At 40.3% G+C, this 11052-nt stretch overlaps 1 protein-coding gene across 1 annotated transcript in view; it reads left to right on the top strand.

Moving 5' to 3' along the window:
- Positions 1-1339: 1339 nt before the first annotated feature.
- The window catches only part of TMEM260 (transmembrane protein 260), a 92854-nt gene continuing 83141 nt past the window's right edge, over positions 1340-11052 (top strand). Inside the window, exons 1-3 of the mRNA XM_006894333.1 lie at positions 1340-1504; positions 8969-9000; positions 9729-9880. Of these exons, the coding sequence (XP_006894395.1) occupies positions 1345-1504; positions 8969-9000; positions 9729-9880 (344 nt within the window). The 5' untranslated portion in view covers positions 1340-1344. The remainder of the gene's footprint in view (positions 1505-8968; positions 9001-9728; positions 9881-11052) is intronic.

The raw sequence follows: 11052 nt of genomic DNA, 5'->3' as shown, positions 1-11052 counted from the left end.
TTTCACCGATTGATAGCATCATGGTAGATGGTGAAGAGATTGAGATTAACAGCTTAAGTTTGATTGGCTCCACAGACACTCTTGGTAGCAGCAGCCAGGAAATCAATAGATGAATTGCATTGGGAAATCTGCTGTCTGGGACCTCTCCAGAGTACTGAAGAGCAATGATATCACTCTAGAGACTAAGGTGTGCCCGATCCAGGCCATAGTCTTTGAAATTACTTGCTGTGTATCAGAAAGGTGAATAATGACTAGGGATGATAGAGAATTGATGCTTTTGAGCTGTTGTGCTGGAGAAGAGTATTGAATATACCATGGACTGCTAGTAGAACAAACAAGTTTGTCATGGAGAGGGTTAATCCAGACTGCTCTTTGGAGGCAAGGAGTCTGAAGCTTCATCTGACATACTCTGGACACGTTGCAAGGGATCTGCCCTTGGAGAGGGACATCATGCTTGGAAGGGTGGAGGGACAGTTTAAGAAAGGAAGACTCAGGATGAGATGGATTGATTCAGTGACTGGGGTAATGAGGATAAGTGTGTCAGAGACAATAAGGTTGGCACAGGATAGAGCAGGTTTCAGAGTTACTGTACACAGGGTAGCTATGAGTCGCAAACTACCTTCTCCACAGGAGAAGGATGGACAATCTCCTCTCATGTGATTAACTAAACCTCCTGAAGGGTCAGCTCTGGGTCAGTTCAGACTTGACAGTAAACAACTACTAATTGAAGAGCAGTACTTCGAACACACTAACCATTCTGCTGGAGTAAGAAGTGGCAGCTTGCTTCCATAAACATTACAGCCTTAGAAATTCTATGATTGAGCTCACTCTGTCTTACCAGGAAGCCTATGAAAAGCAATTCTAAGACGATGGTTGGTTGGATTTAGCTAGCTCTTCGCCCTTCTCTGTGTAATTCCACCCCACACCACTGAGGGCAGTAGATATCCTTCCTCACTCCCAGTTTTTTACCTTGCTTCTCTCTATCAGATTCGACCAAGTTAGAACGACAGGGGAATTCTCATACAAATGGTAGATGTGTCCAACATACCGGTTTATTAACGAAGTTATAAACTCTTATAACTATTTTTCAAATTCATTATAATGTTGTAAACACCATGATATGGACATTACTGGTAAGCTCTACAAAGCTGGCTCTTGCTGGGCTTTGCAGTTGTTCTCCCCCCATCTTTGGAGAGAATGGTGCGATCCAACCTGCGCTGGCTGGACCCGGAAGTGGCTGCGGCTTTTCCGCGGGCTGCGCGCGCTCTCAACCGGGGCGCTAGTTGGTTTGCTTAAAGAACTTTTGGGAACCGCTGTTCCACCTTCCCTGATCTTCCGCGGCCTATGAGGCTCCATGGCGACAGCAGGGACCTGTCCCGGGGGCGGGCTGCCTGGGCAGAGCCACGGCGCTCCGGGGGTCTCCGCAGTGGCGTCGCTGTGTTTGCCGCCGTGGCTGCGGTGTTCACCCTCACGCTGCCCCCGTCGGTGCCGGGGGGAGACTCGGGTAAAGTACTTTCAGAGTCTTCCCACCTGTGGCTCTCCCTCGGTCCTCGAGCGGCCCTGTGCAGCATCTCTCCCTGATCTGTGCGGGACGTTCGATCTGATGCTCCGATCCTGAGTCCTCGTGTCTGGTTAGCTCATCCTCGCGCCTGTGCCTCGAGCACGGTTTGACGTTCCCAGACCAACTCTTGCTTCCGCTCAGCTTCTTTCATTCTCGGACTTTGGAGCCGGGGCTTGTTGGTTTAGCGTGATCTTAACTTTTACATTTCTTCAGACCCGTTTTTCTGACCCCTAAGTTTCTGCCTTCATTTGGATAGTAAATTATCTAGTAAAGTAGATAATGCTTATTGACTCCTTGTGTCTCAGAAAGAATGCAAGACTCACGGGCAGTATATTCTAGTGCAGGGAGAAATTAAGGACTTAAGTTACTTAATGACTTAAGTTACACGGGACTCATATATATTATAGGGACACGAAGCGTAAAAGTGTAATTGAGAGTGGGAGCCCCCTTCAGAATGGGTAGTCAGGAAAGGGCTTTAGGAGATCGCATTTCTGCTGAACGACAAATACAGAACCGACCATGCACGAGTTTCTAGTAGAACACTTAAGAGTGGATGTCAGATAAGGCTTAAAACAGCTTGCTTTAATTAAAAAGTACAATCATGAGCCATGGCAATTATTTACAGTAGTTTTATATTTTATTTATATTTTGTTTTCCTTTCCAATTAACTACTATTAATAACTAGTAATGGCTAGTAATTTTGCGGTAAATCAAAGTAGTTTAAATGAGGAAGAAACAATGTGTCTGTTAACTTTGTTGCAAAGCAAGCTGCTCCAGAATTTGACACCAACATTTTTTTTAGGCTCACCTTTTGTGTAGTGCAGGAATGTGGGTGTGTCTTAGCTTGGTCTGGCTAAGGGTTTCTCGCAAGGTTGTTAATCTGAGTGTGGGCTGAAGTCATCCACGTTTAGTCTGGTGGGCTCAGTCTGGTGACATCTGTTTCTTTGTCATGTGGTCTTCCCCTAGAATATCTGGGCTGCTCTAAGTCTTACCTAAATCTGATGTCACTGTTGTTTTATAATCCAGTTTCAGAAGGGATATCCCATTGCTTCTATCTTATTTTATTCCTGGAATTTCTGCACGTCATTACATTCATCCCATAGTCATAAGGAATGGACTTCAAAAGAGACAGTAGCCGACCTTGGCAGTCAGTGAGTCACACTTCAAGATCTACCACATTGAGGATACTTGACCTTCCATATCCATATCATCGTGTCCTTTCAGTCAGAACCTAGTGGAGTAACAGAAATTGTGTTCCATTAGTATGATAAGGGTGGAATGACATATGCTTTCAAGGTTTATGTTAAGCACCAGAAGTAACTTTGTGAGAATTATGACATTGGAGAGTATTACTCAGAGGTTAGGTTAGAGTGTAACTTTCAAAGCATAATTGATACTTGCCTTTCGGGAACAATTGAGCCTAAATATGGAAGTGGATAGGTGAACACTTTGTGTGTGTCTGTCTCTTTTCGAAATGCTTTGCATGGATTTCTTTTCTTTAACCCTCCCAACTATTGGAATCTCAGAAGATTCATGTGGGTTACACACAGCAGGGATTCATTCTGTTGGTCACTGGGAGTCAGTTCCTACTCTGACCACGTGTCAGCACCTAACCATGTGCCCACAGCTAATTAGTAGGATAGAGATTTAATGCATTACATGACAGAATGTTAATCAAAAGGTTAGTGGTTCAATTTCACTAGGCAGTCTTCAGGAGAAAGATGGACACTCTCCTCCTGTTGTTTACCACCTCATAATCCCTGTGCGGTTACTTATATAACTTAGAATTGGCTTGACAGTTGTGGGAAATAAGTATGGCAGTTAAGAGGGGGGAAAAGTAGATTGATTTTAAAATATATTCTGTTAACCTCTATGCTTTTTCAAAGAATTTAATGACATGTTAAATTTTCTGTCACATGCATGCTGGTTTTTGATGTCCTTAAGTTTGCTGCCCTGCCTCTATTAATTATGTATTTCATTTTCCTCCTGAAGACAGACATTATGTATTTACCTGAAATTACCAAGCTTTTCAAATTTATTCTGACACTGAGTAGTTGCTTCTAATATTGTGTTCAGTTGTGTTTTTTTTTTTCCAAACTAAAAATTGGTGCCCAAGTATATACCAATATGGGAAATTCACATAATCATGCCCTTGGTAATTTTATTTGTATGTTCATTGTACTTGTTAAATGTTTGTTTCCATGAAATATATTTTCTATCAATAAACAGAACTCATCACAAAACCAGTATGAAGCATGTATTATTCTGATAGGTCTTTAGATTCTCTTGAAATTCGTCACAGCGTACCCTTGTCAAACTTATTTTGACACCATATAATTTGTTACTGGTAGATGCCGTCAAGTAGATGACGACTCTTAGCAACCCTACGAACAGATCTGAGCCTTGCCCTAGTCTGCGCTGTCCTCACAATCTCTGATGTGTTCAGTTATGTCGTTACAGCTTTGTTGAGGGTTTTCCTCTCTGAAACCTCCACCTTTCCAAGCCTCAAGCTATTCTCCAAGGACTGACCCCTCCTGACAACATGCCCAATGTATGTGAGATGACATGTAACCATCCTTACCTCTAGTGAGCGCCCTCGTTAAACTTCCTTCAGGACAGACTTGTTCTTTTGGCAGTCCATGGGATATCCAGTACTCTTCACCAACACCACATCTCAGAGGCAGCACCACAACTCAGAAGCTTCAGTTTATCCTCTGTCATCCTTACTCATTTCCCAATTTTCTGATGCTTGGGAAATAATTGAAAAGACTCACTAGTCTACCATATTTAATTCATTAAAAGCAAAACTAAGAATACTCAGTCCTTTGGAGACAGAAGGTAGAAATCTAGAATTCTGTTTGTTATTCCTGGCGTAAATAAATCGGCTTCTATACATGTTTATGTTATGTTGAAGATACTGTTGCAGCAGACTTGATAGCATATACTAGTGTAATTAATGTTAAATGTATAATACAAAGTGAGCTTTTGCTTTTTAAACTGGATATCTGACAGCTGTTGCAAAGCAGTGGTTCTGGAGCTTGAGTATACTTTCAGAAATGTGTTAGGGGAAAAAATGCATTGGAAGCTTGAGTCTTACGGGATTAAGTAGATTGAGGGTGTAGTCAAGGATTGGTTCACTCTAGAAAGTGCCCAGGTAGTTCTGACATAAGCAGTCATAGAGCTTTGAGGAAAACACTACCCGGGAGGGAGAAAGCAAGGGACCAAGATACTCAGTGTCCTCTTCATTCTCTCCTTTTTCACATCACATTAACTATTAATGTGATAAAGACATTAAAAGCATTTCCCTTTAGGGTTCATCAAGGATACTTTTGTAGGCTTTGAGTAGTAGTACAGGTTCTATCTAGATTTTCATTTCCCTAATAGTTGGTGGTGGAAGGAGGAGTGGCATCCACTTCCATAATAGCTTGCCTCCGGAAACCCTATGAACTTGGAGAGAGGATGAAAGGCACCCAAGCGTCAAGGACTCTCCTTCATAGGGTCGCTATGAGTTGCCTGCGACTTGACGGCACATAACAACAACAATAGTTGGTGATGGCAGTTTCTTCCAGATTTTTTTCCATACCGGCAGAAGTCCAATAAAGAATAACAACTTACTTTTTAGTGATGAAAGAGGTTAGAGAAAGTAGTCTCTATTAGAATAAGGAAATAGTCTCTCTGTTAATGTTCCTATCACTTAATGGTCACTCCTGGAATGCTTAGTTCTAGATTGTTATGTGGCATCAAGTTGAACGATACATAGGTAGATTCAAATGAAGTGGCTTTGGGATTGCAGCACATCTCCTCTGCCACCAGAGCACCCTGTCATTCTGAATCGTAGTTTTAAATAAAAAAGGATTGTTGCCAGGTGCCATTGAGCCAGCTTTTACTTAGTCATGTTGTTGTGTACTGTTGAGTTGGAGCTGACTCATAGCTGACCCTCCTCAGGTTTTCAGAGGCAGTGTATCACACAGGAGAACATTGTCTGTCTTTCTCTTATGAAGTGGTTGGTGGATTTGAACCATGTGGCTGTAGGTAGCCAGCACAGCTCCTTACCGCTAAGCCACCAGAGCTCACTCACTGATAGTGATTTTGAAATTTTTCATTTCATAGCACAGAGGTCGGATGATAGAGTGGTGAAGTGCTTGGCTGCTAGAGGATAAGTGTTTGAAACCCATTCTCTCCTCCTACAGAGGAAGACATGGCAGTTTGCTTCCATAAAAATAACAGCCTTGGAAACTGAGGCTCTTCTACCTTGTTCTGTAGGCTCTTTAGGACTCAGAATCAACTCAACTACAAAGGTATAATTTGTAACACTAAGGGAAATAAAAGAGCTAAAAGCTGGTTAAAATAGTTTGGAACTGAAGGTATTAAGTAAGGTCTAAAGAGTGGCTGCCACAATGGACTCAAGATGTGCAGCAGTTGGGAGGATGGCACAGGGCTGGGCAGTGCTCCATACTGTTGTACCGATGGGTCTGAACTGACTCCAAGGTACCCGACACCAGTAACCACCGAACCATTCTGGAACAAGCCCGGCTGGAACAAATTTAAGCAAGCAGCTGCTAATCAAAATGTTGACTGCTTGGAGGTAGAAAGAGAGCAGTGAGCTTCAGTTGTATGTTGTTGATGAGTACTATTCAGAACCGACTCAGAGCTGACCCTCCAGCATGTTTTCAGAGGCAGTAAATTACATGGGAAGAGAGGGTCCATCTTTTGTTCCATGGAACAGCTGGTGGATTTGAAACGTGTACCTTTGTGTTGGTGGTGCAATTCCTTACCACTAAGCCAAACCTTATGGAGTGCTTCTGTACTGTCCTAAAGGTTCATTATAAGATGATATCAACTCAACAGCAATGCTTTTTAACCATTCTGGGCAAAAACTTTAAAATCTTATCGTTGTTAGTGGCTAGAAAGAGAACACCCTTTTTAAACATTTTTAGGCCATTACTGTTTTAAAAATATGTAGTATATAAAAAGTACCTTTAGTTTCCAAGATGCTCTTAACCTCTTCAGAAGACTTGAAGGATGTTCTTAAATAATTAACATAAAGGAGCAATATCTGACTCGGTACTCTGATGGGCTTCTAGGAGCAAATGGTTAAATACTTGTCTGCTAAAGCAAGTTTGGTGGTTCAAACCTTTGGAGAAAAGGCCTGGTGATCTGTTCTATAAAGATTACAGCCCTGTGGGGTTGTTCTGTTCCTGTTCTGTTCTGTCTCCTGGGTCATTATGAGCCAGATTTGAAGGACGCAGTAATCTGAGATTTCCATGATGCAGGCATTCTTGCTTCAGATTGGAGGGGGAGTGCTATGCCTCAGTGACAGGGTTAACAATGTGATGCTTTTCTGTAAAACACTATGCAGGATGTGAATTGTCTTTTATGTGTAGCTAGGGAAACTGGTGGCTTAGTACTGGGAGTTGGGCTGCCCAGCTCAAGGTGTGTAGTTTGAATCTACCGGCTGCACCAGACATTCTCCCCCTTGGCAATTTACAGCCTCAGAAAACCCTTTGGAGGGTCAGGTATGAGTCAGTTTGGGCTTGAAGATACATAACAACAGGAGTGAGAGGAAGTGAACTAGACGTGGTAGCATAATGTTTTAAGTTAGTAGAAGAGACAATAATGAAAACTAACCAAAATAATTGTTTGTTGTTTAATGCCGTCGAGTCGTAGACAACTCATAGCGACCCTATGAACGAACAGCCTGAGCACTGTTCGTACATAGAGTTTCCGGAGGCAAGCCATTTTGGAAGTGGATGCCGCTCCTGCTTCCAGGCTTCATTTAGTCGGGAAGCTCCAGCCAACACTGTCCACCATGGGTGCCCATTACCACTTTTGGCACATCACTGTCACAGGCTTCAGCATCACAGCAACCACGAGTTACCTCTGCACAGCAACGCACAGACCAGTGCTATACCACCTAGAAGAATGTTTGACAGGAAGACAATTTGAACCTGGCCGAGGGCCACAGATGACAATCACCCACCTTCGGCTTGGTAGCACAGCTTCCTTCCACTAGGCCAACGTAGCTCTCTCTTGGTTGTCATTGTAAAATAATTGTAAAGGCTAAATAAATGCTAAACTGAAAGGCTTGTATGTGATTCTGGAAAAGGCTGAAGAATTCACACTGCCAGGGAAGGCAGGAGAGGGAGTGTTTAAGGGAGGTGGTGAGGAAGTGGCGATTGAACTAACCCTTGAAGGAGATAGAGGAGGATGCTGAGGGACATATTCCAAAGTGAGAAAATGAGTGTTAACAGGTACATGAGAAAGGCGCTGCAGAGGAGTGGTGGGTGATCAGACTGGACTAGAGAAGCACAGGCAGACTTCCTGGCTGTCTGCCTAGAAGAGGGACCTCGAAGCTACAGAAAGCTTGCCTGGCATGCAGAGGGGTCTGCACCTCACACTTCAAGCAGAAAACAGCCAACAACATATTTTTGCCTAAGATATTTCTTTTATATTTTTCTTCTTCCAAGGCGTGGGGGTATGTAGTAAGTGATTTTAATGCAGACGAGTTAAAGCAGGATATTGGTCACGTTTATTACTGTGTAAACTAGGCTTGAGAGCATAAGGTCTTAATTATAAACACTGTAGAAATGACGACTACTGATACCCATAGAAGAGTGAAAAGGAATATGAACACATTTCGAAATACTACCTTTTGAAATAATCCTGCCAACTTTCAGAAATCACTTCTCAGTGTTGGTTGATGGCCCATTGCATGTACACATTACAATGTATAGGGATAAAGCAAAAATAATACCTGTGCTCTGAATACCTAATATGGTGTTTCACAAATAGATATTGGATTATTGCATAATAATTTTAGAAATTATTACTAACCATGAACTAAAGAGAAAGACTATAATGATAATGATTTAATAATTTAAAAAACATACTGACATAAAATTAACAGTAACCTGGAGTTACTTGAAATTTATTCCAGGGTAAATGTCAGAGTTAGGAGTAGCATGGCACATTTTATAAGTAGTACATAAATGTCTATACATTTTCAAAAGCATACTTTTACTTCCTCATAGCATACATTTATACATACATGACTTTGTGCTAAATTCTTGGGGGATATTTTATCATGTTGCACTAAGGCTTCAAAACAATAATTGTCTGACTGCAAATGAATACAATTCTTTTAGGAGGGAAAAATAAGCATTTTTTTTTAAATCAAACTTTTATTTCCATTGACCAGTTATTAAAAACTATCAAAGATAGTTTGTTCAGAAAGAACTAAGGGAGAAAATATTCTTAGACTATTTCATGCTGTTAAATCTCTACAGATTTGCAGTTTTATCCAGTCAAATTAATGCAAAACCCCAATGCAAGCATTTGGATTTGGAAAACTTTGGAGGAGTGTCATTTTCTAATAGTAATTATTGGTTTTACATTATTTTTTCACAGGGGAACTGATCACAGCCGCATATGAGCTTGGAGTAAGTATTCGTTTTATTGTTTAATCAATGCTCTCATTAACAGTTTTAGGAATTAAGAAAGTTTAATTAAGCATGGAGTAAAGTAGATTAATTTATTTTCAAACCCCAGTTTTTACTAACTTATAAGTACAGTACGTGACAATTTACTTTAAGTTTTAAATCCAATTAAACTAAATTATAAAGCAAAGCCTTTACTATATATACAGTAGCTGGCTTATTATCACCCCAAATTTTGTATAAGCTGTGGAGAATAAAATAAATCGGGTTAACACTTTAATAAGTTTATTATTTAATAAACTTTATTATGGTGCATGATCCCTTTAGGCAAGACCTTAGGACTGTCAGCGTGGTGGTAATCCGATAGCAGTGTGGTCTTTCAACTTTCTAACCAATATGGTATTTTAGAACCTGTTCCCCCCCAGTAGCCTTTTCAATGACCCTAATGTACTGTGAACCCAGAGAACAAACTGCTTAAGGACTGACAATGAAATATGTCACCCTTTCTCTAGGTAATGCACCATCTAATAGATGCTGCCAAATCCACTAAAGAAAATATTTGTTTGTATTGGCACAAGAGGATTACAATGGAAAACCACTGTCCAAACATTTAGGTGTTGGTGCTTAATCATTATACTTGTTTGAGTAAAAGAGTTACTTTACAATTAAAGTCAGTGTGACTGTCCCTTTACTAGATGAGAACCTCCTAACTGTTGCTGCTTTTTCCGTAGGTTGCCCATCCTCCTGGCTACCCTTTGTTCACTCTGGTGGCTAAACTGGCAATCGTTCTGTTTCCTTTTGGCTCCATTGCCTACCGAGTCAATCTGCTCTGCGGCTTATTTGGAGCAGTAGCTGCATCGTTACTTTTTTTCACTGTTTTCAGGTAAAATCCTCAGTAAGCTCAAATTAATTTTAAGTAATTGGAAACGAAGTGTGCTTATGGCCCAAACAGATTATAAGGGGGGGAGGGATGTTGCTTTAATGGTTTTCTTAACTCATGTGATATCCTTTTCTCAAATTTACAGTCATTTCATATGCATTTGACTCATATGCACTTGACCTGTCAGATGATTACACAGTTGGTTCTGCTGCGTACAGTGGCGTGAAGGTGTCACCAGCTCATTATCACAATTCTCTGGTTAGGCAGAACTAATGAGGTTTGTCATTTTATGAAGATGCAGATGGGCCCGTTTAATTTAACAATATGAAATTCATCTTTTGGTAAATGGTAAATATTTTTTAATGAATCACAGTATCCCTGATGGGCAGCTGCCTCTCAGGTCCAACAGAGGATATTTCTAATTATGTTGTATCCTAACCATGAACTTAGGGTTTTTTTTTTAAAAGTGATAGCATTAATAGAGGAAGTAAATTTTTAATATGGTTTTAGTAATGTTTCACTTTGTACCATATAGTTCTAAGTAAGGTGGACAAATTAGACCCTGCTTACTTCATTGGTGGAAACCTTTCTTAGATGGAAGGTACTCCTGTGTTTTGAAAATTTATCATTAGTTTAGGATATTGCTAAACTCACTGGTCTTTGATGTTTCCGTCTTCCACATTCTTAACTCATTCAAACTTATGCCTAAGAAGATAGTAAAAATATAAAAATTTTGTTTTCCTCCAAGAGAAAAAATTTTAACACTTCTCAAAAAACTGTTACAGATTTTATTCCAAAAACAAAGAGTATTTGTTTGTAAGTACATTATAATTTGAATAGACATAAGTTCGAATGTACTTTTGGAGACTTATTTTTCTTAGAATTCCTCCTAAATTTCCTTCTTATTTTAATAGAGAGGTAAAGACTAGCATTGCTTTTTCTCCAAAACATGCTTTAAAATCTTTTTTTGAAAGCTTCCAGATGCTGATATTATTACAGTTGTTAATCATTAAATGTTTATATAATTTAATTTGTTCTATTTCAGCTGTAGAGACTTTCAGTCATGGCGAGGTCTTCACGTGAGATACGAAAAATGACATCACTTCGCTGATTAGTGTTAGGAACACTTTCTTTATGAAAATGTTTAGAATAATTCTTTTTAGAATTATTCCTTA

This window comes from Elephantulus edwardii, unplaced genomic scaffold (genome assembly GCF_000299155.1).
Source record: "Elephantulus edwardii isolate Elephantulus edwardi_28Jun2011 unplaced genomic scaffold, EleEdw1.0 scaffold00140, whole genome shotgun sequence".
Lineage (NCBI taxonomy): Eukaryota > Metazoa > Chordata > Mammalia > Macroscelidea > Macroscelididae > Elephantulus > Elephantulus edwardii.
The sequence above is the reverse complement of the archived record's forward strand: the minus strand, read 5'-3'. Positions and strand labels throughout refer to the sequence as shown.